General features: G+C 40.4%; 2 protein-coding genes across 2 annotated transcripts; one reads left to right on the top strand and one right to left on the bottom strand.

The window, feature by feature from the left end:
- Nucleotides 1-240: 240 nt before the first annotated feature.
- ETFDH (electron transfer flavoprotein dehydrogenase) lies at nucleotides 241-17998 on the top strand. Its single transcript, XM_081875339.1, has 13 exons — nucleotides 241-635; nucleotides 4938-5081; nucleotides 5766-5995; nucleotides 6469-6550; nucleotides 7281-7399; nucleotides 8135-8212; nucleotides 9509-9655; nucleotides 11164-11304; nucleotides 12082-12225; nucleotides 14664-14832; nucleotides 16157-16339; nucleotides 16943-17164; nucleotides 17367-17998. The coding sequence occupies exons 1-13, from the start codon at nucleotides 602-604 to the stop codon at nucleotides 17528-17530; spliced, it is 1857 nt and encodes a 618-aa protein (XP_081731465.1). The 5' UTR covers nucleotides 241-601; the 3' UTR covers nucleotides 17531-17998.
- On the bottom strand, nucleotides 17987-27744 carry PPID (peptidylprolyl isomerase D). Its single transcript, XM_081875497.1, has 10 exons — nucleotides 27551-27744; nucleotides 25601-25741; nucleotides 24690-24796; nucleotides 23719-23907; nucleotides 23213-23335; nucleotides 22349-22455; nucleotides 22048-22189; nucleotides 20918-21004; nucleotides 20789-20831; nucleotides 17987-18483 (listed from the first exon to the last, which is right to left on the bottom strand). The coding sequence occupies exons 1-10, from the start codon at nucleotides 27633-27635 to the stop codon at nucleotides 18395-18397; spliced, it is 1113 nt and encodes a 370-aa protein (XP_081731623.1). The 5' UTR covers nucleotides 27636-27744; the 3' UTR covers nucleotides 17987-18394.

Below are 27744 nucleotides of genomic sequence, written 5' to 3'. Positions count from 1 at the left end.
GGGAGCGCTATTGGGTTGTTGTTTTAATTTTTATTATGTATTTTGTGAACCGCCCTGAGACCCCCGGGTATAGGGCGATATATTAATCAATCAACCAACCAACCAACCAATCAAAACATTTTGAACCAGAAGTCAACAAGAACTGCAATCGCGTGTCACTCTTCCCTCTTTTCTCTACGAACTCGTCATGAAGCAAAGTGGCAGCGCGGAACTACTTTTCCCGGCGTGCATTTCGCCACTCCCGTCGCCCTCAAGTCCGGCGGACAGACTCGTGAATATGGCGCAGCCCTTTCCTGCGGGGCATCCTGGGAATTATAGTTTGTTTTTTAAGTTTGTTTGTTAATGGGATGTCACTCTGGGAGGTCGCGCCCAGTTCCCAGCGTGTGTCCTGCCTGCGCAAGTTAACTTCGACGCCAGCGAATTCTGCTCGTGGCTTCTGCAGCTGCTTGAGAACCCGGAGCCGAGCTGTAAGATCCCCGTGAGACTCTGCAAAGCAAGCGAGGGAGACATAGGAGAGCGTCTGTGGGAGGACCCCCCCCCCAAAAAAGGCTGGTCGCCCACCCACTCCTTTGGATCGCCAGGAGCCTTCTCGCTAAGCGCCATGCTGCTTCCTGCTTGCAAAGTTTCCCGTCAAGGTAAAGTGCATTTAAATCCTGCTTTCCGGACGTGCCGTGGCGAGTAAGTTTCGCCCTGAATCTCCATAATTTTTTGCACGCTTGTGTTTTGTTTGTCGATAAGCCATCTCTTTCTTTCACGAAGAGCATTGATTCAGGGTCAGTGCTCTTGTGCATGCATGTCCAGCACAATAGGAATAAATGTGCATTCAATCCTGGTGTAAGTCATAGCTCCCACCATTAGAAGTGGGAAGTGGAAAATGAAAGCAGTGGCTTTTCTCTGGGTGAGCGTTGTCCCCCTCAGATTGATTGCTCCTTGGCCCCTGACGAAATGTGCTTAGGCTCGATGGCAGCTGTCAGGGGATTAAGTAGCAATGCTGTGTTGATTTGTGTCTCTCTGTGTAAGGGAAGGGGGAGTGTCCAACAGTGTAAATGTGCACGGAGCAGCTCTGTGAGTCAGAGGTGTTGTCGGGGTTTGGTTTTGAACCTCATCTGTCAAGCCTAGGAAAAGGCAAGGCCGTGACCTTAGTATGCGCAAACAGGGGTCAACAGAATGGGGTTGACAACAAAGCTACAAGAAAGAAGTCGCCTTTTCACGTGGGATTGCTGACCCACACCAGATATTTATTTCTTTCAGAGCTGACCCTGGGTATTTCTCCTCTTTCATCTCCCCCTGCTGGCCAGAAGTAAAATCAGGGTAAAGGTCACCTGTAGGATCTCTTACAAAACAGATCTTGTTTGGACAGAGACCAGTCCTTTTGTGGAAGGGAGACTCTTTAAAAAAGCCCCGCTTATGTATTGGCAGTGATTGTTATGAATCCTTTGCAAGAATCTTAAGAACCAGCTTGGAAGGACAGAAATGGAGGCTTGAAATGTTCTTGCTGGTGTTTTTTGGTCTCCGTTTCCTCCACTTTTCTTTCATCTCTACCTGGTAGAAGTCTACCTGAAAATCATAGCCTCTGACTTGAAAGATCTTACTCCAATGAGTGGTTGCTGCTGGTTAAGGAGTAAGAGGATGTGATGGTCAGCCACGTAGAGCACATGAGATTAGGGAAAACCGGCTTCCTACCACCTTCAGAAACCTACCACTATCATGAGAGCACATGAGATTAGGGAAAACCGGCTTCCTACCACCTTCAGAAACCTACCACTATCATGATGTGATGTGTTTGTCTTTTAATTTTGTGTTTTAAAAATTGAATAAAAATTATTTTTTAAAAAAACTAAAAAAAACAAAAAAAAACAGAAACCTACCACTATCAGTTCTTTAGGCACCAGTGATGAATGGTCATCTGGATTTTTGCATCATGCGGTAATATAGCAATGATAATAGCTTGCTGCAATTGGCAAGCATAAGAAAAGTAGGGCAGAAGTAGAATAGCTTGGTTCCAGTGGCGTAGCGTGGGGGGTGCAGGGGGGGCCGGCCGCACCGGGCGCCGGCCGCACCGGGCGCAACATCTGGGGGTTAGGGGTAGGGTTAGGGGGTGCAAATCCACAGGTTAGGGGGCGCAAATCCACGGGTTAGGGGGCGCAAATCCACGGGTTAGGGAGCGCAAATTACTTGCCTTGCCCCGGGTGCTGACAACCCACGCTACGCCACTGTTTGGTTCTCCTTTACATACTAATAATGTTAAGTGCAAATAATTGTATGTTTTACCTAGAAGTCCTTTATGAAGTAGAAAGCCTAAACGGCCTCAGTCCAGTATACCTGAAGGAGCGTCCCCACCCCCATTGTTCTGCCCGGACACTAAGGTCCAGTTCCGAGGGCCTTCTGACGGTTCCCTCGCTGCGAGAAGCCAAGTTACAGGGAACCAGGCAGAGGGCCTTTTTGGTAGTGGCACCCGCCCTGTGGAATGCCCTCCCACCAGATGTCAAAGAGAAAAACAACTACAGTACCAGACTTTTAGAAGACATCTGAAGGCAGCCCTGTTTAGGGAAGCTGTTAATGTTTAACAGACTGTTGTATTTTAATATTTTGTTGGAAGCTGCCCAGAGTGGCTGGGGAAACCCAGCCAGATGGATGGGGTATAAATAATAAATAATAATTTTATTATTATTATTGTAGCATGGGGGGTTGATGAATTGTTTAAGTATATTATCAAGGGACACATTGCCAGATAGGCCATATAGCCTGCTTTCAGACAGGTGGCTCCTAGTGTTAATAAGCAATACTCTTTTACTGTATACTACAAGCGCAATTGATTTTCCACCCTGCTGGGAATGTTGCACTTATTCTGTATGTTCTTCCTGCTATGTTCTGCCTACACAAGTGGATATGACATAGCTGCAGTGGGTAGAAAATTGGGAAAGACCAGTTCACGTAAATGCTATCTTAGTAAAGTGGCTATTGTTAATAACAAGGAAGGAATGTTTAATCAATTTTTAAAAAATAACTTTGTTGAATTAATAGGTTAAGCACTGTAAAGCCTTCAGTTTAGTTGTATTTAAAACATAGTTTGAAAAGCATTGTAGTGCAAAAATATGGAGTGATAAAATGGTGCCCCTGCAGTAGTTATTATGAATGTGTACTGAGCTGATTCACTTACCCACCATGGTGGTGCGCATGTCAAAGTCCTGTCATTTTGAAAGGATAGAAGAGTAGCACCAATAATGTCTACACTGGTGATGATTATTCTACTCATCTGTTCTCTGGGAAAAGTCAGACTCTGTTGAATGAGAAAAGATGGAAGTACAACAGGGAAAGAGCAGGATGATGATGTTGTGTGAGGGCCTCCTAAAAAGTGAGTAAACAGAAGTTTGAAAATTCCATGCTGAACAACTAGGGTGGATTCATCTATAGTCAAACATGACCTTGTATAAGTAGCAGCCCAACTCTTTTGTTATGTCATGCTGTTGATTACAGTGGCAGCAGTTGCTTGCTCAGTTCTCTCTAGTAGCCCGGGATACAAATGTACACACCTCTCATTTAGGAACAGTCACTTCCTGCTCTGCAACTCCGGAGAGTTTCTGTCCAAATCCCCTCTTAATTTCATTGCATGGCCTAGCTTTCGATGCTGGCCTTGTACTGTAACAGTCATATCTGAATAGACACCCAAATTGCAAAGATCTAGGTTGCTAGCAAGCCAGAACAGTAGTTACTTGGTCAAAACGTTAGCCGTTGGGTAAGCTGCCAAAATGGAAAAGACAAAATCAGAAGAGTTCATGGCGAGCTGTCTGATGCTTACGTAGAAGTGTGTGTTGGTATAGAACTTACCCATGCACTATGAAATTTTGTGTGTACACACACACATGCGCATATAGGTAAGTCACCTGTTGAGTCCATTTGTGAGCATTAAATCAGTTTTGAGTTTATTGGTTGTAGACCCTGTAAAGCTCATTATGTTTTATATAAGTTGATTATGGCTGTGCTCCACACAGATTTGTAACATATAGATTACAGCAGATATTCAAAGGTGTGGGAAAGCTGTACGGCCATAGTTTTTAACCAAAAGCACCCTGGGCTACTTTGAATGGTGGTCAAGGGTGTTGTGGGAAACACTAGCCTCTTTCCCCCTTTCCTTCCCTCTCTCCTCTGATGCCCTCTCACATCTCTGCCTCCTATAGGCTTGCACAGCTGTTCGTTGCAGCAGCCCTGGCTACAAGCTCCCCAGGCAAATGGTGCCTCTGGGGCTGGCCAGGGGGTGTTGTTTGCCAGGAGCTGAGGTGGCCTCAGGATAAGCAAGCAAGTGGGCGAGGAGCCCAGCCAGTCAGTCCACCAACCCTTGCTGTTGGACGAGTCCTAGGCCCCTATGGGGCAGTGTGAGGAGGCACTTCTCTTTCAGGCAGAGGGCGGGGCAGCTCAGAGACCAGGGGCTGCGGCTGCCTGGAAGGCTCCCAAGGAGAAGGGAGAGGAGGCTGAGGGAACACTCCACAAGGGAGGGTGTTCGAAAAAGGGTGAGAGGCTGCCAGCTCTGCAGGCAAGGAGAGATATAACTGGGCTCCTGAGCCACACAGAGGTGCTGCAGAAAGAATGTAGTTGGTCAAGGGGGCCGTGGACTCAAAAAGGTTTAAAACCTCTACTGTAAGGCATCATTGAGACCTGCGGCGATGCATGGCTTATCTTTGATGATCAACTTTTTAACACTGCACTAGACAACTAAAAGGAGACAGGGGAAACGTAGGATCTGGAACTGATATGGGACCCAACATTAATGTAACTGTTACATCTAAGACTTCTTCTCTAAATGGTATGGTATTTATGTAAATCATACAGTGTACAAATAAATGGTCCTAATGTAGTAGCAGAATATTTGTGTCGTTGTCTGAGTTACAGAGCTGTAACAAAAATTGAATGCTCAGAACTGTTTTATTTCTTTGCAACAGCACATCGTTGTCTGTATGCCTTGAGGTCAGCAGGAAAAGACTGTCACCCGCCTTTGTGCGCAGCACGATGGGCTTCTTCCACTGTGCCACGTATCACGACCCACTATACTATCCACCCCCGGGACAAAGACAACCGGTGGGAAGGTAAGTGACAAACTTTTAAGTACAATTCATTTTTGTAGCATAACCAGGCTTGTAAATAGCTATTTGCCTAGTCGCCTGTGGTGACGAAGAGTCAATAGCAAAGGTAGTCCCCCCTTTAAAGGACACTTAGATAGATAGAAGATAGCACGTGGGCAGCTTATATATTTTTGTGGGAAACCCTGTAAAACTGTATCTGTATTTATAATTATATTTAACAATTAACTTTGCAATTGTTTATTACTTTAGTGTAGTGTATTACTTTAGGGTGTATGGGGTGTTAGGGGAGGGGTAGTACCTTTGTTGGGGGACATGTGGTGCTCCTTTTGGGGTAGTTTGTCCTACTCTGGTCCCCACCATGCACTCAGCTCTCAGCTGCGGCTCCCAGAAGCTGTCAGCATGCGACTGCAGCAGCCACATCCCAGGAAGAGCTTCAAGTGGCCGTCTAGCTATGATGTGGGACAGTGCCAGTAAAAGGTCATTGAAGTGCATCCCAGCAAACCCACAGTTGAAAGATACCTATAAGTTCTATTCCATTTTTTATTTTATTTTTTTAGTCTTGACCCAACACTTTTTTTCCCCACTTGTGGCTGCAAGATCAGACTTCAAGAAGGGGAGGGACAGCTGATTTTGACAGCAAGGGCCTAGCCTCCATTTGACTTTCCGGTATATGGCTCTTTGTTAAAGGGATAAGCATGGAGAGATTTGCAGAAGAAGCGGATGTTGTTGTAGTTGGAGCAGGCCCTGCAGGACTCGCAGCAGCTATCCGACTCAAGCAGTTAGCTAGCGAACACGGCAAAGAGATCCGCGTGTGCCTTGTGGAGAAAGCTGCTCAGATCGGTGCGCATACACTTTCTGGAGCTTGCCTTGAGCCACGTGCCTTAAACGAACTTTTCCCAGATTGGAAAGAACGCGGGGTAAGAGCTTAACTTCTGTACTACAACTTTTTTTCAGTTGTAGCTTAATTCTGTTTAGAATGCATGCTAGTGATTTTAAAGGAAATTACTAAAATAGTTATATATAATATGTTTCCTCGAAATGCTATGAAATAGAAAGTATCCGGGGAAATAATGAGCATTATAAAGATATTTGGTAAAGTATCTTTTGCCAAAGAATAAATAAAATTCTGCCAAATACCTTTTATGTTAAATCCTTTAGCTTGCTGCCTTTGATGATCACAGAACCTGCAGTAGAATACAAGTGCCTTCATTGCACTTCATTCTTTTCTTATTTCTGCTTAATTTGACATCTATTACCATCCTTGAAACTCATAAGCCTGTCTGCTCCAATTTTATGTGAATCTATAGTGCTAATGGTATTCAAATGTCTTACTAAGGGGGTTGGAAGTTTTGTAAAATATTTCTACTTATTTTTATTTCATTTCTCTTAGGCTCCACTGCATACCTCTGTAACAGAAGACAAATTTGGGATATTAACAAAGAACTCTAGAATCCCAGTTCCTATTCTTCCAGGTACAGTTATTGCTAAAGACAAAAAACACCTATGTGTAAATCTTTTGTTTTGAGCTGGGGTATAAAGTGCTTGTATGAGCTATTATTTTGCTTAAAAGGATTAAATTTATTACCTGCCCTTCACCCTGTGGTCTCAGGGTAGGTTACAACTGTTTAAAAAACAAAATTAAAAACAACTTGAACCAGCTTACACAGTGGCTCTGCAGTTGGAGTGGTTAACCTGTGGCCCTCCAAATGTTGCTGGAATGGGGCTCCCATTCATCCCTGACAACTGGCTATGCTGGTTGGACCTGATGGAAGTTCACTAACTTCTGGAGGGCCGCAGGTTAGCTACCACTGCTTTATAGTGAAGATATGTCACATCACTTTGTTCCAGTACATGCACTGTAGTTTATAAGTTGTGTTGAGGACAAGCTTGTAAGTCAGTTGATTTGGTGTCTGAGGCAATTAAGAATCTCCTGCACTGAACCTGAGAAAAAATGTTTTGTAAACTATGAGAGACTTTATGTTTACTAAAACATAGACTGAAACATAGGTACAGCAGGCAGACTAGGAACACGTTTTGTGCAGTGGTAAGATTTGTGAGCACAGGGCTGAGTTAATTAAGTCATAAACTGTAACTTCACTCTGCTAGTAAGCTGATGCGTATGGTAGAATTGTAACTCTGAACTAGTCTTAGTGTTTACTGTTTCGTGAAATGAATTGTGGTGTGTTTCATCCTTTTAACTAGGCCTTCCGATGACTAATCATGGGAATTACATAGTTCGTCTAGGGCATTTTGTGAGCTGGCTGGGTGAACAAGCAGAAGCGCTTGGTGTTGAAGTCTACCCAGGCTATGCTGCAGCTGAGGTACTGGCAGAGCTGTTGCCATTCATGTTTGTGTGCATGTATGAGATTTGTCAAACTTTCATATGACACCTAAGATAGGTTTTCACCTATTAGAATGAATGTATTCAGTTTACACAAATAATCACTACACTATATTGTTTGCAGAATGATGTAAGAACATAAGAGCCCTCCTGAGCAGAACAAAGGTCTGTCTAATCCAGCATGCTGTCTCCTACGGAGGACAACTTGATGCCTTTTGACAAGCTCAGATGTAGGACAGGTGCATCTTGCTGCATCTAATTTGCATCCTTAGGTTTTTGAAAACTTCCAGGATATTTCATGCAGATACTGTACTAGAATGGGCCTTTCCTGCAGTGGCTCCCCATTTGTGGAATGCTCTCCCCAGGGAGGCTCGCCTGGTGCTTTCATTACATATCTTTAGATGCCAGGCAAAAATGTTTCTCTATAACCAGGGCTGATTAACATTCTATGCCCTTTTAACTGTGCTTGTGGGAGGAGGGTTATTCCATTTTTTCATTATGTATTTTGTGTTCTTTTGTGCTTTTAATGTTGTGAACAGCCCTATGATCTTTGGATGAAGGCTGGTATACAAATTTAATTAATAATAATAATAATAATATTTACCGGGTGACTACAACTAGGTGCTGTACAAACAATAAAATTGCACAACTCTGCTTGCAGCTTCATGTTCAGAATGTTGAAATAACAGATCTTTATTTGATTTCCTTCCCATAGGTTCTTTTCCATGAAGATGGCAGTGTGAAAGGGATTGCCACAAATGATGTTGGCATCCAAAAGGATGGGGCACCCAAGGTAAATGCTCCTTTACTTTTTTATTAACATCATGCTTTTCACTTGGATGGCTCCTCATAAAAATGGATATTGTAAAACTGCTGTTATATGCTTGGTGGTATGAAGATGGTGTTGGATTTGCAGCTTAATGTAGGCATTTAAGTAAACACAAAGGTAGTATACTTGAAAAATATGGCTCAAAGTTCCAGGGTTGAGATGAGCACAGGCATTATTGTATTATTGCCACAGAGGTTGTATAATAGAAGACACTGTTTAAACAGCATTTTGAAGGACATGTGACTATGCAGACATCTCTTCATTCTGCACCCAGAGAGCCAGTAGATTTAAAACCATGCAGAGAAAGAAGCAGAGATGTTATAAATACTTACAAGGGACTGAAAACAACGCTTTTCAACTCTACATATAATGAAGAAAAATTAAAACACTTCAGTATATTCCTTAAAGTTCTGAGTAGATCAACTTAAAACAGAGATGACTAATAGAACATGCAAGGAAATAGTGTGTGGGGGGGGGACTCATTATCAGCCTGGCATCAAGGGTCAGTTTATACTGTTTGCTCCAAGTGTGCTTCCTACAATTATAGTGGTGTTTGTAATTGTACGTCTCAGACAGAATGAAGTAAATATGCTGCAGGACACTTGAACTGTGTCCCCTACATCTTACTAAGTGCTGGGAATGAGCATCACCCTTTAACATTTTAGTATATGCAGCATACACATATACCAGTGTGCACAAGGCAAGCATAAGCTGGCTGCACAAAGTTTAAACTGGCTCTAACTTATGTAGGAAAAGAACTGCTGATTTACAATCTTTCCTACCAGTTTTCCTTTCTAATGTTTAAAGCAGAACGATAGTCTGTATTCCCTCATCAGGAACTTCCTAGGGTCTAGGTGCCAGTGATGGGTAGAGGCAAGAGAGCTAACACACACCCTTCCCTATCCAGGCAAGCAATAGACATTGTCACAGTTGAAGGACATATTTCTGCCAGGCAAAAGGATTTAAGCAGGGCATGGAGAAGCACCAGTGAGGGGCATGGCCCGAGGAGAACCCTAATGGCTAGATAAAGAGGCTTGGAGGGGCAGTATTTCGGACAGAGCACTATCCCAGCCCTCCCTCAAGATGCTGGGGATTGAAGCTGGGATCTCTGCATTCAGAGCAGGTGCTCAGAAGATTCTCTGCAACATAGCATAATGAAAACATGTTACACAACTGCTTGCAGCGTATCTCGCCAAACAGACTTCACTTTCAAATACGTATTATGTGTGTAAGGATGGTATTTATTATCTTCTGTGGCAGGCTACGTTTGAAAGAGGCTTGGAGCTGCATGCCAAAATCACCGTGTTTGCAGAAGGTTGTCACGGCCATCTTGCAAAGCAGTTGTACAACAAATACAATCTAAGGCAGAACTGCCAACCCCAGACTTACGGCATTGGGCTTAAGGAGGTATCGCTGTATTATTGATCGGTTACAATCCAAGGTTTGCTCTCTGAATCCCACAACACAAGCGTATTTGACATTGTCTCAGGGTACATTTTAAAGCCTTTTCAGAATAGAAATGCTATGAAAATTTGGGAAAGGTTAGCTAATCTTACTGTTAGCTAATGCTTACTGTGTAGTACCTTGATCCGTTCTTTAGTTTGTTAGTTCTAGATCTAAAGGATTACTACAGCCACTTTCCCCACCTTGCAATAACTAGTTGTGGCTTTCTTTGGTAGAAGTCACTGTATTCCAATTTTATTCACAGCATTCTTATTCATGTAAGCTTTTAATTTTAGGACAAACAGATTTCATATGTTAAATAGTTCTGGCTTGTAAACAATGCACAAGTGAAGTGTCTCAATGTTTCTTTTTAAGGTCAACATTTAGCCTTTATGGCTAATTGTCTTTGTCCCTGAATTAAAGGGAGACCCAAGGCACAGCCAAGTTGGAAAGATTTTCCAGGTATTACAGGGCTGCAGGCCCCATCTCTGTATTGTGGCTGTTTTATTTCACTGTTGCAAGCTATCTTGTGTTTAGAACGATGGCTAAAAACTCTAGTTTCCAAAATAGTGTTGGCTACATAAACTGGTCCTGTCATTCATGGCAGTAGTTTTATCCATCCCAAGCCATTCTAGAAAAGGCATATTATTAGCAGTGCTTTAAATGGTTCTAATGCAAGTAAAATAGAAGCTTAAATATAGAAGCTTAAAACGAAAGCATACCAAAGATAAAACATGGATATTAATCCAGGTAATTGCTCCTGAGTTACCTGTTCTACACTGCTGATCACTGTCTTAAACCTCTTCACTGAAAACTGTTTTTAATAGGTGTGGGCATGATTTGGGACTTAAGTGAACAAAAACCTTTCTGCTTCAGATTCAGAAAATTCATTGTAAGCAATCGGTATGTTTTAAAAGAAGTGAGACTACCAATGGGAGTGAATTTCCCACACTCCCAAGGTTGGGTTGAGCCTTTTCGTGAGGCAGGACCTGTCCTGTGAAACTCAGTAGAGGTTTATTTCAAATGACTTTTGAAAACTATTTACAGAGGGCTTTATAATATGAATTTTACTTTTTAACCAATGAGTATTTATTGATGTCCTTATGGATACTTTTGTTGTTTTTATTCTCTTATGTTGTAAAACTGCCATATATATATATATATAATATGGATTACAAATAAATAAACAGTTGTGTCAGGCAGAGGGTCATAAGTGAAAATAAATTTTATTTTCCACCCATTTTTGCCCCACTTACAAAGACCTGCCACTGCAGCATTATTTGACAGCTCATTCACTCAAGCCAATAGGTTATAGATTAAATGTGAAGGTTTCAAAGATGAAGACTTCTATTTGCTTTCAGCACTGAGTCCAATTGTGTAGTATGGAAAGTTACACATAGCAGTTTCACTTTTGTTTAAAGACTAGTAACGTCTTTGCTGAACTGCATTGCCTGGATTTTCCCCATTTCTAGCTGTGGCTTATTGATGAAAAGAAATGGAAAGCAGGAAGAGTGGAGCACACTGTTGGCTGGCCTTTGGACAGACATACATATGGAGGATCATTTCTTTATCATCTAGATGAGGGTGAACCGCTAGTAGCTTTGGGGTTTGTGGTAAGTATTTTGTACTTGCAGGGAAACTTAACTTTTTGAACATTTTTTGCTTCTGATGCAAGTCTGTTCATGGATGGCACTGAGATATAGAATTCTAATACAGTGGTGCCTCAGGTTACATACGCTTCAGGTTACAGACTCCGCCAACCCAGATATAGTGCTTCAGGTTAAGAACTTTGCTTCAGGATGAGAACAGAAATCGTGCTGCGGCTGCGCAGCGGCAGCAGGAGGCCCCATTAGCTAAAGTGGTGCTTCAGGTTAAGAACAGTTTCAGGTTAAGTACAGACCTCTGGAACGAATTAAGTACTTAACCTGAGGTACCACTGTATTAGTGTTGCTTGCATACATCATATCTTTTTAACTTTTACTTGTGATGTTCAGTACGGAAGATTGTCAGTGCTTAACTTCTTCAAGGTTAGCAGGGTTCAAGAACTACTACCTTGAAAACATTTCTCCATGATGTGTGAGGTTTGGTTAGTCCCCAAGTACTGGCCACATGCTTTTCAAATTGGAGCTTTTCTCAGGGGAAGAATATGTATATGAGCTATTATGCCTGTATACAGAATTATTGAATCACTTATTCACACAAAAGAGCTGCATGGCCATACATTTCATAGGGACAAAATTACTTCTTGTAATACTGAAATCCAAAGTAAGCTAAATATATCCAGCGAGTAGCATAATAGGGAAATGAGGAGTGTGTTTGAAGCTTTGTATGCCCTATTAGTAATAGCCTACAGGTTTGTTTGTTTTTTATTTTTGCATTATGTCTTATAGATCGGTTTGGATTATCAAAATCCTTACTTGAACCCCTTTAAGGAATTTCAGAGGTGGAAGCACCATCCAACTGTACAGCCTACTTTAGAAGGTGGAAAGAGAATCGCCTATGGTGCCCGAGCTCTTAATGAAGGTGGCTTCCAGGTGATGTTTTAGTAATACAAGGTTATTTCCTCAAATGTCTCAGTTGTGTTTTGTTGTTGTTTTAAAAAAGCTGCCATCTGATAGAAGCAGTCTTAATCAATCATGAATTTAGTTGCTTGGCTAAATTTGTATTTGAGAAAAACACTAGTTCTGTGGGGGCAAATGCTTTGCTTCTAGGTGATAGACAGACCTGTCACAGCAGGCATCCTCCTGCAAGAGACAGGAGTGAGCCTCCTTGCATCTGAGATTTTTAAAAGCACTTTGTGCTAAACTTTGCTAGCTACCCTATTGACCTGTAATATATTTTTGTTGGTTTGATCTAACCAATCAATTAAATACAGCAGCATTAGTAAAGACAAAACTCTCTAGTTGGACTGTTGTTGAACAGTTAATAAATGTCTCTGGTTCTCCTCTTTAAATGTCAAAATAAGAGATATTACAAACTGTCCCGGGAAATGTAGCACCACAATCTCATCCATGGGTAAGATTAGCCGGCCTCATTCTGGAGCGATAACTCGCAGCATAACTGTACAAATTTTCACAAATAATTTATACCTTGGTTGTGAATTCTATATTCCTGTAATTAAACATACATCTGGTGTGGATTGGTAAGACATTGAATTGGCAAGGTTTCTGCATTTAATCCCAATTGAAACATGTTCACCAGAAAACGGCAGTAGAACCCTACTTCTGATCCAAAGAGCGCCATAGATTTTATGAAGGGCTAAGCCGAAGTCTCTGTGCATTTGTAACACTAGTTGTGTGGCTGTTCCAATTCAAGGTTTACCTGCATTGTAGGTGATGCTTAAGTTTACTTTTCTCTATACTAAAACCTGCTATTTTTACAATTGCTGCAGTATTCCAGAGACATCTTTTTAATCTGTATCCATAGCTCTAAAGCATGCTCTACTAAATCTGTCGAATACACCCAGAGAGGACAGATGTTCTGAATTATTTGATGCAGCCATATCTAGAAAAATACTAGTGGTTACAATAACCAAACCCTTTTCACCTTTCAGGCATACTAGTTGGCTGTAGAATTCTAGCAGGGGTGTAAAAATGGATTAGAAGTACTCCATGAATGATACTGGCTCTTATTTATAATGCCTCTCAGATACTTGGATGTCAGGAGTTCCTGTCTCTTGATGTAGCAGTTGAAAAGTTCAGTAGCTTCTTTAAAAGGTTGAGGTTCATAGATGTCATTCTTAGTGCTATGGAGTTAAAATATAACACTTAGAATCCTTCTTCTTTATTGATATCATATTCATGAACTATATAGATAACAGAAAGAGACAAAATTTGCCTCTGTGGGTAGTGTTCTTGGTTCTCTTTTTATAGGTATTCCCATTTTATGACTATTTTTCTGGACCACTGCATTTGCACTTTAATGCCTTGTTTGAGCTAAAGGTTTCCCTGGTTCAAAGTTAATTTATTTGAAGATGGTGTTCTTTAAACACTGCAAGAGGGAAGCAGAGGCAGTGTAGTTTTGAGTGTCTGGGCTGGCCTTTTGAAAACAGCAACCCTGAAACAACGCTCCTGGCTTCCTTGTGGAGTGGATTGTAATGCTAATGGAGTTTAGAATGGCAAATGTTTTACTGCAGTAGCTCCAGTTGCATCAGACTGAAAAGGAAGAGATAAAGAGTTGGTATTGCTTAACCTTTTTTGGGGAGATAATACTGATCTGCTTTATAGCATGATTGTTACCAGCAAGACTAGTGATACATATGGGAAACTTCTGGAGGGTGCAACACTGACTTCAAGGTACAAGAAAAATCTGACAACTAGTTTCGACAGACAAGCTAATAAATAAAACAAAATCAGCAAAGGGGATGAAAACAAAAGACACATTTTCAGGAGGCTGGTACCCTTTATTATGCACACAGCAGAAGGCGAAAGGTTGGGACAGCCTCACATTATGAATTCTTTTGGCTGGTATGAATATATACTGTAATTGATGTTACCACATAACTGGAAATATGATGTTATGAGATATACCTGCTTGGAGTAATCCAGATTTGTATCTCTGAGGGTAGGATTAAATTTTTAAAAAGAAATGGAGAGATGAGTAGATACTGATGTAAAGGTTGAAGTGCTGGGAAACTGGAGACAAGCAGCTGAAACTTCTAGTTTAAGGTAGAAGGATATAGGTCTAGTAGGCTTTGAAGAATTTCAGAAAGCATGAGGAATAGTAATTCTGAAAAACAGTGCATGATGAATCTACAGGCCGAATAGATTATGCCTCAATATATAGATGGTTCTAGCCTCGAATGTAGACATAATGGCTTGGGATATGCAGAAGAGCATGCAAGTATGCTGTAAAGGAGTATGCTTTAATCCGCTTAATGCAATCAAACTTAAAATGTGACTGCTTGATTTAAAAAAACCCAATCTTTCTTATTCTGCATGAATAGTTAATAAATTAATTATTATCTCCGCAGTCCATACCTAAACTCACTTTTCCTGGTGGACTCCTTATTGGCTGTAGTCCAGGTTTCATGAATGTTCCTAAGATTAAAGGCACACACACTGCAATGAAAAGTGGTATGCTGGCTTCAGAAGCCATTTTCAACCAACTAACAAATGAGAATCTCCAATCAAAAACACTGGGTAAGATGGCATGATATGAATGTTTATCACTGATGCTTTCTGATCAATGACAGTTCTAAATATCAAGGAGCTCTTTAAGCCAAGTTGATTGTCACTGGTGTATTGACCTAAAACAGCTTTGTAGAAAGCCCACAATTCAATAGCGTACACTCAGGGTTCATCAGACTTCCTTTTGCACAACACTTTTCAGACACAGGCCTGCGTTTTCCATGTCTTTTTTTTTTTTTTTGTCCTGACACTTTCCCTGGGGAAACCTTTATTACCACTAAATTGGAAGAAACAGCAATAGGCTTTTCTGCAGATTGCCATATGTTCTGATTCAGTGGTAAACAGAGGGTTTCCCCAGGCAAAACAGTGGGATAAAAAAACCTTGGAAGCATGAAAAACACCATGCAAAAGAAGTCTCCACCCTACTGACTCACCTGTGTCCATTTCTTTATCACCTGTGGATAATGGACCAGTACAATACAAGCCTGCCCTAAAGCCTCATCACCATATTGCAGATATAATGGAAGGAATTTACGGGTGGAGCCTAATTATGATACCTTGCCTAGTCCTGACAATTGAGTCTCTGCTATGGCATGTCACACCCTTCAAGTATCAAATGATACTGAGTGAGATTAATCTGAAGTTTACATTGGAAATTACAGGCTGAAAATTTATGAGATGTGTATTTGCATTGCTTTTCAACTTTTTTTTAAAAAAAAATAGTATTTCCACTAAAGTTGCTGTCTAAAATCACTTTTGTTTTCATCTTAAATGCAAGGTGTTGTTTTCTTTATTTTAAATGCAGATTCACTGTTTTTAAAAAGTTAGCACCTAATACATGGGAAAATGCCTATGTTTAGCTGTTAAACGGTTAATCATGTGCCATACAATCCTGTGCATTTAGTCAAAGGTGGATCCCACTGAATTCTATTAGGCTTACCCTCGAGTGTGCACAGAATTGCAACCTGTGTGTTATAATTCTGTAGTGTATAATTTTACTATTTTTAAATAGAAACAAATGTTACTATCCTTCAACAGCCTTCAAACATGTTAATTTTTGGTCTTATTAGTGTAAAACTTAAAGAGTAAACAATGATATATACGTACCGTATTCAAAGTTGTCTTCCACTCTGCTTTTTCAGTATCCATTCAGATATAAAATTATTGAAGTATGGCTCTCCCGAGCGATTTATATTTTCTCAAATGTAAACTACTGATTTGTTGCAAAATATAGAAAGCCTGGCTCTTATCAGTAGCACTAGTTATCTCCTTGGAAGTGGAACTGTAAGATGCTACTGACTTTCTAAACATTTAATAAACAGTCCCTTGTTTCTAGGACTTGATGTGCCTGAATATGAAGACAATCTGAAAAAATCCTGGGTATGGAAAGAACTCTATGCAGTCAGGAATATCCGTCCTTCATGCCATGGACCCTTGGGTGTGTATGGTGGAATGATTTACACAGGCATATTTTACTGGATACTAAGAGGAATGGAACCTTGGACCCTAAAGCATCCAGGTAGGTTTCTAAATTAACAGCATCTGGACAGCAGCCATGAGACTTTCCCTTCTTCCCTTCTTCTCTCCTTTCCTTTTCAGACCACCATGCCCCTAAATCTGTTGGACAGTCCAGTGCTCTGTTGATTTGGGGGATCCACTAGGAACAGACTGCAGAGGGAAGGAGAGGAAATGTAACTATTGTGCAAGGAAGCTCACTCTTTCCTGTTGAGATCTTTTCCACAAACAGGCCAACACCATAGAAAAGGGGTGGATACCTTGCATCATTTATATGACTCCCCCAAGTTCTTTATGGCTCTCAGGATCCCCCCAAATTTGTCTTTTTTTAAAGTTATTGAGCACTCCTGAGTGCCCTTCTGTGATACCATGCCTACAGGAATTTTTTTACCCCTCAAGATATGTCCTTTTTTAAAAAAGTGGGGGGGAGACCATGCATACTCTACCTTCACCACTACCCCCTTTCCAGTTGTGGAACACATCACAGCAGTAGAAGCATTTCCTTCAGAGAAGCAAAGTTACTTAGAAGATGGTACTGATACGCTCCTTTACTAGAGTATGGTGAAACCAATATAATTTTAAGTTTTTCCCTCTGCTGATATTTTAGGGACAGATGCAAAGCGGCTAAAGCCAGCCAAAGACTGTACACCTATTGAATACCCCAAACCTGATGGAAAAATCAGTTTTGACTTGCTTTCATCAGTGGCTCTGAGTGGCACAAATCACGAACATGACCAGCCAGCTCATTTGACTCTGAAAGATGATAGTGTTCCTGTCAATCATAACTTAGCTATATATGATGGACCTGAGCAACGATTCTGCCCTGCAGGTACCTAGCACAATTTGTAGTGTGTGGAATTGCAGGTTTGTTTGTTTTTCCCCATTCCTCCACTTTTTGTTGTCCTACATACCATAACTTCACTTATCAGCTTGACCCCTTGGTTTTTGATGGGGGCATTTTCTGGCTAAATTCTACTGTACTTTTAGAATTAGGTTACTTCTTCCACTAAATTCAATTTTCCTTTTTACAGGAGTTTATGAATATGTTCCTGTGGAAACTGGAGATGGATTGCGGTTACAGATAAATGCTCAGAACTGTGTCCATTGCAAGACATGTGATATTAAAGATCCCAGCCAAAATATTAACTGGGTTGTACCTGAAGGTGGAGGTGGACCAGCTTATAATGGAATGTAGTCTTGATCAAAACTAAAAGAACACCCTAGCTGCAGAACCATACAACTTTGGGTTTGCCACATTTTTCTCAAGAGCTGCTATCAAATGGTCCTCTGTGAGGTTAGCATTCTATTGAATGCTGAACTTGGTAGTACCTGAAGCAGTAAATGCAACTGTCTGCGTGTTCAGATGCAATAGGAAAGTACACTCAAATAAGCCTTGGTCTATCAAAGTGGAACAAGAACAGTTTAGAGTACAATCTGGTCTGGTTTGCCCAACCTCTCTAGACCTGAACACTAATAATGGATGTGACCCAGAGTAAAATATATGAAAGCTGAAGGCTAAACTTCAGTGGATTTTGATTGTAAAGATTAGTCAGACATCAATCATATGTAACACAAGGTACAGAGCACTGCTGGCTAGGGGTTGTTCGATATAACTTGATTTTGGTTCAAGTAATAAAGAATGCTCTCCCTATATGATTACAAATTCAGTTTATTTCTTCAACACCACTCTAACAGTATTTGAATCTTCAGTAATGAGAGTTACAAGGGAGGGATAAAAGGGATGGAAATAGCTTGTTGAATTTAAGCCTCTGGTATGTAACCAAACTTTGTTCAAATTCTTTGCACTCGATCGTTCTGAAGTTTTACGAAGTAGTTTTTCATACACTTTTTAGGTTAAAATACTACTACTGTTAAGTGCCTTACCATTTAACTTAATAATGAAAGATGTTTGAAATTATATGCAACCTTAAGAAAAGCCAAGATGTAAACATGTGAAACAGCATCAGTATTAGTGACAGTCAATAACACACTGTCACTGCTACTCATACTAATCCTGCCTTTATCAGTGCACAAGTTGAGGAGAAGAAACTATCTTGACTTAAGCAAACATCTTTGCATAAGCTGCCTTCTCTTTTTCTTTCTCATTCTTTATCTTCTGCTTAACTTTTTGTACTTCCATTTGGATAGCTGTGGAAGTAAACAAACAAAAAGTGGTTAAAATTGCTGTTTTATGCTTTTGCAGAACTTTCACACCTTTCTCCAAAAGTAACCTATTTAGAATACAAATTCCCCGTTAAGAGCATTTGCAGATGACCTAGTTTTGACATTACAACAGCCAGAAGTTAGTACAAAAAGAGTTTTAGAATTAATTGAAATATTTGGTCAAGTGGCTGGCTTTAAACTAAATAAGCAAAAGACAAAGGTACTGGAAAAAAATCTAACGATGGGGGAAAAAGATAGCTTTCAAAGGGAAACTGGTTTGGAGATAACAAAAAAGGTGAAATATCTGGGGGTGAATCTAACATCCAAAAATATGAACCTGTTTAAAGACAATTATGAGAAATGCTGGTTAGAAGTGAAGAAAGATCTTGACACATGGTCTAGATTGAGATTATCCTTGTTAGGCCGAATTGCTGTTATTAAGATGAATGTATTGCCGAGAGTGCTGTTTCTGTTTCAGACATTGCAAATTATAGACAAGATGGATTGTTTCAAGAAGTGGCAGAAAGATATATCTAAATTTGTCTGGCAGGGCAAAAAACCCAGAATAAAATTTAAGATTTTAACTGATGCAAAAGAAAGGGGGGGTTTTGCGCTGCCGGACTTAAGACTTTATTATGAAGCAGCAGCTTTTTGCTGGTTGAAGCAATGGCTACTTCTTGAAGACACAGATATTTTAGACTTGGAAGGGTATGATAACAATTTTGGCTGGCATGCATATTTATGGTATGACAAGGTAAAGATCTACAAAGGCTTTAAAAATCATATTGTCAGGAAAGCTTTATATAATGTTTGGAATCGATATAAGGATTTGTTGGAAAATAAAACACCCAGATGGTTGTCACCAATGGAAGCTAGAGCGGTAAAAAAACTTAACATGGACTCTAATTGGCCAAAATATAGTGAAATTATAGAATATGATGGTGAAAAAGTTAAATTACAGAGCTTTGAGAAATTAAAATCCAAAGTTCGAGACTGGTTACATTACTATCAGATAAATGAGACTTTTAAGCAGGACAAGAAACTAGGATTTCAGAAAGAGAGGTCAAAATTGGAAACAGAACTGTTAGAGACCAATACTAAGAATTTGTCTAAAATGTATAACTTGTTGCTGAAATGGAATACACAGGATGAAACAGTTAAATCAGCTATGATTAAATGGGCACAAGACTTAGGTCATGATATTATGTTTGCTGACTGGGAACAGTTATGGACCACAGGCCTTAAATTTACGGCATGTAGTGCCTTGAAAGAAAACATAATGAAAATGATCTATAGATGGTACATGACTCCAGTCAAGCTTGCAAAGATATATCATTTGCCCAGTAACAAATGCTGGAAATGTAATGAATGTGAAGGAACTTTCTATCATCTTTGGTGGACCTGCCCAAGGGTTAAAGCCTACTGGGAAATGATCTATAATGAAATTAAGAAAGTCCTTAAGTGGACATTTGTAAAAAAACCGGAGGCTTTTCTCTTGGGCATGGTCGGCCAATTGGTACCAAAAAAAGATAAGATCTTTTTTATGTATGCAACTACAGCAGCAAGAATACTTCTAGCAAAGTATTGGAAGATGCAAGAATTACCTACTCTGGAAGAATGGCAGACGAAGGTGACTGAATTTATGGGACTGGCAGAGATGACCGGCAGAATCCGTGATCAGAGGAAGGAGACAGTGGAAGAGGACTGGAAAAAATTTAAATCATATCTTAAGAACTGTTGCAAAATTTTGGACTGATAAAATGTCAAGGGTTAAGAAATAGAGAATTATAGTTGGAAATATTTAAGTTAAGAAAATTATGAAGGAAATCAAATTTTGAAAAGGAATGAAGGATTGCTAAAAATTTTGGACACAGGGGTGCAGTGAAGGGGAGACATGGGGAAGTCATGTATTGTTTGTTTGTTTGTTTAATTTTGTGTTTTTTGTTTTATGAAAATCAATAAAAATTATTTTTTTAAATAGAATACAAATTCCCATTCCAAAAATTCATTTTCCCCAAGAGAGAGTTGATTTAAGAATAAGCTAGTCAAAACGCAGGAGAGAAAATAGTGTGAATATAGCTTGTGTAACTTAAAAGCCTGTGTAACTTAAAAGTCATGCATGTTCATTTCAGAGTACATAACGCCCTCTTCCCTTACTTTTCTCCCCACCCTCACTGGGATACATATACTGACTCAAGTAGCAAAAAAATGTTTTCAGTCTGCAGTGAAACTAGTGCAGCTTATTCAAAAGGCTACCTAGTCAATGATATTAAGCAGAATGACACTTTACCTTTGTCTTGAGGTGCTATGCCTTGAGCCTTCTGAAGCTCAGCCTTTAAAGAAAAATAAAAGAAGTAAGCAATAAGTTTATGTATATCTTACTTTAACATTGTGTGTCAAACCAAGTACTTGTAATTACCAATGCCTGATCATAATCTTTTGTTCCTTCCCAAGCTTGAGCCCTTCTGTAAAGTGCTTTGGTGTTTGTAGGATCTATGGCCAGAGCCTGCAAAATAATAAGAACAGTATCTCTCATATTTCTTAAGATTCAGTAAGCAAAACCAGCTACTGCAATAATTTGAGCAGCAGCATCTCGTGAGAAGTTTTTAGCAAGGAAACAAATGATGCAACTCCTTCCTAGGTTTCTTTCAAGCAAAAGCTAGTTCCCCTTATCAGCCTAATTCAAGTCACTAATCTGATAAGCAACAAAACCTTCCTGTGTGCCCAAGTAATAGAAAACATAAATGACTGTTTGTTTTCCTCTACACAGTCTTTTGTGGACATTCTGGGTATCTATCCATTTAAGTAGCCGCTGAACCATGCTGAACAATCAGTATGAAAGAAGACTGAAAAAGATCTGGACAGTATACCGACACCTTGTGGCTACTCGGATAACCAATTTACATCACCTAGAGATCAATGGCTACTAAGTACCAAACTATTTTAATCACAAAATTACCAAGAATTCAATCAAGCTGCACTAAAGCAATTTCTTCTTATAGCCACATACTGAATCTCAGCTTGTGAGGACACACAGAAGAGGGCTTCTATTGATTTTCTTGGGGCATATGTAGGTACATATAACACAACGTAGGTCTGCATAAATTTTGCATGCTTCCCCTATTCATTATGTTTTTATCTCTTAAGACATGTGTTGGCCTATCTGTGTGTTACTGATCAGTGGCCCAAACAATACATCCCAACATGCAGATGCTAAACATGAATGGATCAAGGCACATGGCAAGAGCATTTAAATATGACGGAGTTGTGGAACACTAAATTGGGCTTGAAAAATGCCTCAACAGAATTTTATTGTGTAGGACAAAAAGGGAGATAAGGGGGAAATGCTATTTGAGGGCCAAACAAGAAATGGCAGGTTATTAGTTTTAAAATTTTCATCAATGCTGACCTAATGCAATGAATCCAGAAACTGGACAGATAAGAATTAAGAATGCTTTGCTATGCATATTGTTTTAAATAAAATTGTGTCAAATTGTTTGTTGGATTCTACTTTATCAATTTTTCTGAGCCAAAATATAAGCAATATACCTTAGTACAGTTTTCAATTGCATCTTGCCACTCCAACAGTTTCAGTCTGCAAGCAGCAATGTTTAGGTAGCAGCTCAATGCTACAGCATTCAACTTTGCTAAATCTTCCTTGTCTACTATAGCTTTAGAAGCTTCAATATACCTGTACAAAATAAAATGACAGAATTTGCATTATTGTATTACCACATGTCTAACTTGCAACACTAGCTAAAGCAGATAAAGGGGGGGACGGCCTATTTATGCTTCTGATCAGTCCCAAAATATCTGGACCATGTTAGTTTCGAACCCCCAATTTCATTACCTTAAAGACTTGCTGTATTTCTTGACTGCCATTGCCCAGTTTTGGGATTTGAAGAAAGTGTTACCTATATTTTTTACATCTTCAGCTATAGACACAACCTGGTGAATCTACCAAAAACACAGAGAGAGAGGGGGTGGTGGTATCATTCTGTAATTTGCAAAACATTTTTCTGTTTTCTTAGGAGAAGGCCTGCAAGTTTAGAATCTGGGTAAAACCTCAGTGCGGCAACTGACTATGCAATGACACATTGCTTTGTCATAAGTCGGAAGAACACTTTATTTATCTTTATTTAGTTGGCGTATTTATATAGACTCTGCCTAGTGAAGAGCTTGGATTAAACCCATTTGGCACTTAAATTCTGAATGAGTTGAGATGAAGTGTGGCTTTTGTTCTGTAGCATTCTTTCCTGATACAGGAGCCCATTAGTATTTTGTTGTATGACCAATGCACCCTTTGCTATGCGTGTTGTCTGCAGGCAGTACACTGATATTTTTTACTCCCTTGCCTATGAGTCAGCTGAACATCAGGCCTTGTGAAACCCTGCCCACAGCGCTGTGCAGGACCCAATGGTCAACGGTAGCTTGCAAAGCATCTTGCACATGGTTTTGCGGTCATTGCTGATCGGTGGTGCCTGAGCCAGATCTTCAGCAGCCTCGCTTCTTTTATTACATTTAAATCTCACCTTTCCTCCAAGGAGTTCAGTGTGTCATACATTGTTCTCCCTTTCCCCATCTGACCCTCACAACAATCCTGTGCTGTCTTAATAAATGCTACTCTGTTTTTGGTAAGAGAGGTTCATTTTCTGTTTCCTTACAACTTCCACTGCATCACTAACATCTTTTCTCAATGAAAAGAGATACCTACATCTTTTAAATCCACATCAGAATCTTCAGGAAAATCTGTGTGAGTATCTCCAGAACCATCCATAGGAGCAAGTCCCCAGTTATCCCCTTCTTTCAGTTCACCACACTCTGCAATGATGCATAACTGTAAAAATAATAAGAGTACATGAAAGGCAACTTTACATGCGAAAGATAGCTTACTCTGAATTTTCAGAAAACATGCAATATGTGCTGTTGATTTCAAGCAATTCAATCGTGCAGTTTCCACTGAATATCATTCAATTTGCTAGAATGCCAGTTAAATAATGGGAATTACTAGATACGTGTAACTGTTACAAGAGAAGAGATTTTGCCTCAAGTCCCAGCCAAATTCAGCCAACAACCCACCACCAAAGTTTGTATGCACACCCTTGGTTTACCATTCAGTAGCTATCTTTTATAGTTCAGCTGTTTTTCACACTTCCAAAATAAAACTTGACTCATTTATAGTACTGAAAAAGGATTTCTTCTAAAGCTGTCAAAGCTTACCTTAGCAGGTTCTTCCTCCTTTACTTCAACATTTTCTAGTAGCTTTACAACACCCATGCCTTTGATCACTTGGCCAAAGACGACATGTTTCCCATCAAGATGAGGAGTTGGCACAGTTGTGATAAAGAACTGGGAGCCATTAGTGTTGCATCCTGAATTTGCCATGCTGAGCAAACCCGGCTGATCGTGCTATATAAAAAGATACCAGTGTAATTCTGATTAGAATAATTCATGAATGAAGAATCAGAGACATCCTGCTAACAAGACAAAAGGTTACAAGGAAAATGGCTTGCGGTATCTTAATTAACGTAGTGAATGTTTTCACATGATCTTAGCCAAAAGGCAGAGAAGCTGTTCCTGAAGCAGAGGCAATGCCAAGCAAGGCTTGTGCCTGTCCAAAGGAAATTATTAAGCTTGAGGGTAATAAATAACCCAGACACTCAACGAACTTAATAATAAAGTTAAATAAGATATTTAAGATAATGTGCAGAATTTAATTTGAAGAATCTTATTCACATTTAACAGCTGTGTATCTGAAGAAATGTGCATACACACGAAAGCTCATACCAAGAACTAACTTAGTTGGTCTTTAAGGTGCTACTGGAAGGAATTTTTTTATTTTGTTTTGACATTTAACAGCTTTTATATTACATCTCGAGAATTCATATTAAGTAGGAGTCTGAAACATTTCCCTCAAATGAGATACTTGTTAAATGTTATATCTAACATTTAAATATACTTCAGCTAGAGTTGACCTTATACAGATAATTGCTTAAAATGAATTGTGAAAAAGACTCTATGAATTGAAAGTGGAGACACTATATGTAATTTTATTTGTTTATTTGCTTGTTTGTTACACAAAAAAAGCTTTAATAAAACTTTTTTTTAAGGCAAAGTCACATTTCATTATGGTAAAAATGAAAAACATTGATAATTCTATCAAGTGACAATTTTAATTATTAAGCCATTACCTTGTAATGGAAGTTTTCATCATCAAATTTTTCACCATATATGCTTTCTCCACCTGTTCCATTTTGATGTGAGAAGTCTCCACCCTGGATCATAAATTTCTTGATAACTGCAATTTGAACACAGAAAGATGAAAGCTAGCATTAGGTTGGACAACATTCCAAAGTCCTATTTCATGTAATGCATAAATTATAAATCTATAAGCTTAAGTGAACATACCATATTTACTCGAATCTAATGCTCACCAGTTTTGGCCAAATTATGTTGCGAAGATTAAGGCGCACATTAGATTCAATAGCACATTTACATTCACCAGCAAATACTTCTTTTAGTTTCAAGATTCTGAAAATTGAGGTGCACATTAGACTCGATGGCGCATTAGACTTGAGTAAATATGGTACGTTTCTTGAGTACAGGGAGTTCTGCATACTAGTATAACCACCAAGAAAACTCCATCCCACATCCCCACACAATAAGCAACACTTGTGTAAGATGTTAAACAGGATGTTATCAGAGCAAGCAAGATGATGGCAAGGCCTATCTTGGTCCAGCAATGGCTGTAGCTGGATAACCAAATGTAACTGGAAAAAGAACTTCTTGCCACTTAGGCACCCAATGACAGAGCGGGATCAAGGAGCACCCGCAGACAACAAACCCGTTTCTTTAGAGGGAGCGCAACTTCATCCACAACAGAGCAAAGAACTGGGCCCACCCACCAACAGTGCCTACTTATTGTCAGGATTCAGCTTCAGTTTACTGGTTTAATGGTGATGCTCTTTTATGTTGTATTTTTTGTCTGTTTTGTGGTTATTTATTGTTTCATTTATAAATTATACTTCACCATGGAAGTTTTTAAAACAAGTATAATCTTCCTTTCAGCTAACCCAAGGAAACAAAAACAAAACAAACTTACTTCTATGAAAGGGGCATCCTTTGTAATGAAGAGGCTTTCCAGTGGCTGGTCCAATACCCTTTTCTCCAGTACACAATGCACGGAAGTTTTCAGCAGTTCTAGGTACAACATCTGCAAACAATTCTAATACGATTCGGCCAGCTGGAATGAAGAGAGATCCAAAGTTTTATTTTATCATACCAGCATCCTGCATTCCTCCATGTATATTTGTATAGCGTACCATTAATTCACCAACGGTATTTTCACAATACCCAAATAACTTCACGGCTAGAAAGTGACTTGAGCATAGGCTTTCCACGAGTCAATAAAACACTCTAGTTACTATGCCAAGATTCAGCAATTCCAGTGACAACCTAGGTAAAGCTCAAATTTATCTTATCTGGCACCCATGCTTGACTCAGTGCCACTATTTATTAATAACATGGGAGAGGCCCATTGTTCACCTTGGGTGCCGCTTGGTGGTGGTGTTACTAGTCTATATGCATACGGTTAGAAAAATCCTAATCAACACAAATTTGATAGTCTGCCTTGACAAGTGCATTGAAGATTATACAGTGCATTTTTTAAATACCAGCTTTTTCCATTCCAAAGTACTTCTGATCAGAATGGGAACACTGATTCTTGATTGCTGCCATTAATTTGAGGCCATGCCTTGTTTCTGAAACCAGATATAGCTGTTACATGCCATGTTATGAATTAATTCAATTCTGCATCTGTCCAAGTACTGCACTTTAGGGAGCTCCAATCTCAATGTGATGGGGAAACTCTTACTTTGCACAGAAAGAGGTAAACAAAAATCACACACCAAAAGGGAAATTTAATAGAAGGGAAGCAACGTTGGCATTCAGATCGTTCACATCTGGGACAGTTCAAGTTGATAGAGGGTGAGACTCTTAATCTCAGGGTTGCGGGTTTGAGTGCCACGTTGGGCAAAAGATTCCTGCAGTGCAGGGGGTTGGAGTAGATGACCCTCATGGTCCCTTCCAACTCTACAATTCTATGGTTCTCTATTAAAGTATCCTGATCTCAGGCTTTCCACTCAGAATAGCTGTTATGTGACCCTTTCCTCAAAAATCAGAATCTGTGCAGGCATGTTATTGGGCGAAATGAAGCGATATATAACACCAGAAGGTGATATATATATATATATATATATTTACAATAATTCTGTAGTTCAAGCCAGGAAAAAGAAATTAGTTCTGGAATTTTCTAGCTTGCCTTAGCACTCCTTAAATCTGGAGAGTCGAGGTTTACACAAATACCCGCGATAAAGCCGTAAAAGCTTTTCCTCGAACATATCGCTCCAGGTTGCTGATGAGGGAACCGCTTGTTCTGAGGGGATTTTTATTTTTATTTTACTTATTTTATATTTAACATATAAAGCAGGACAGGGCAGGACGTTTTTTCTCTAGTCCTGTTTGTGCAGTGAGGGACTTCGCGGGATTTATTCTAATTTGGGTTTGTTTGTTTTTTAATGATGGGGAAAGCGGACGTAGGGGGGTCCTTAAGTGGTCCCGTCTCCGCCAACCCGCTTCCCCAATATTTTACTATATATATATATACGCCGCGCGCTACAGGCGCGCTCCTCTCCGTGCGGCGACGGCGGCCTGAGGGAGAATTCCCACTCGTTCGAGGGGGAAACGATACAAAAGATCCGGGGGGCAACGCCGCTTCCTCCCGCTGCCCGCCCTGTTGTCTAAGGCAGAGCTTGCAGAACATTGGACAGCGGCGGCGGCGGCGGCGGCAGCAGCAGACGGTCCTCCGGCCACCGAAGGGGCCTCGGCTAGGCCGGCCACTCTCTCCCTCCCTCCTGCCCCCCAGGCCCCTAGAGGCGGCCTCGCGCCCTTCCCGCCGCCGGGGAACCTTCCGCGCGCGCTTTCCGCCGCCTCTTCTCCTCCCCGCCCCCCCCCCCCACGATCTCTCTGCCATTTCGCCTCTCCCCGCCCGCACCTCGTTCTCCCCCAACGTCCACATCGAGAAACACCCGGGGGTTGCTCGGGCTGGAGGGCTTGCAGTGAGGAGACTCGTGAGACATGCCGGCTGCTGCTGCTGCTGCTGCTGCTGTTGCCTCACGCCGCCGCCGCCGCCGCCTCCTCTGCGGCTCGGCCTTCCGCTGCGGCCTGCAGTGGAGGCTCCGCCTTCCT

This window comes from Podarcis erhardii (assembly GCF_964252035.2).
Source record: "Podarcis erhardii genome assembly, chromosome: 9".
Lineage (NCBI taxonomy): Eukaryota > Metazoa > Chordata > Lepidosauria > Squamata > Lacertidae > Podarcis > Podarcis erhardii.
The sequence above is the reverse complement of the archived record's forward strand: the minus strand, read 5'-3'. Positions and strand labels throughout refer to the sequence as shown.

What these genes read in the sequence shown, in the direction of transcription:
- ETFDH (XM_081875339.1), top strand. Translation starts at nt 602, where the DNA reads ATGCTGCTTCCTGCTTGCAAAGTTTCCCGTCAAG. An exon ending in ACGGCATTGGGCTTAAGGAG is followed by an intron (nt 9,656 to 11,163) that starts GTATCGCTGTAT and finishes CCCCATTTCTAG; the next exon opens with CTGTGGCTTATTGATGAAAA. An exon ending in TTAATGAAGGTGGCTTCCAG is followed by an intron (nt 12,226 to 14,663) that starts GTGATGTTTTAG and finishes TTATCTCCGCAG; the next exon opens with TCCATACCTAAACTCACTTT.
- PPID (XM_081875497.1), bottom strand. Translation starts at nt 27,635, where the DNA reads ATGTCTCACGAGTCTCCTCACTGCAAGCCCTCCAGCCCGAGCAACCCC. An exon ending in AGGAGGAAGAACCTGCTAAG is followed by an intron (nt 23,336 to 23,718) that starts GTAAGCTTTGAC and finishes TTATTTTTACAG; the next exon opens with TTATGCATCATTGCAGAGTG. An exon ending in CAATTGAAAACTGTACTAAG is followed by an intron (nt 21,005 to 22,047) that starts GTATATTGCTTA and finishes ATTATTTTGCAG; the next exon opens with GCTCTGGCCATAGATCCTAC.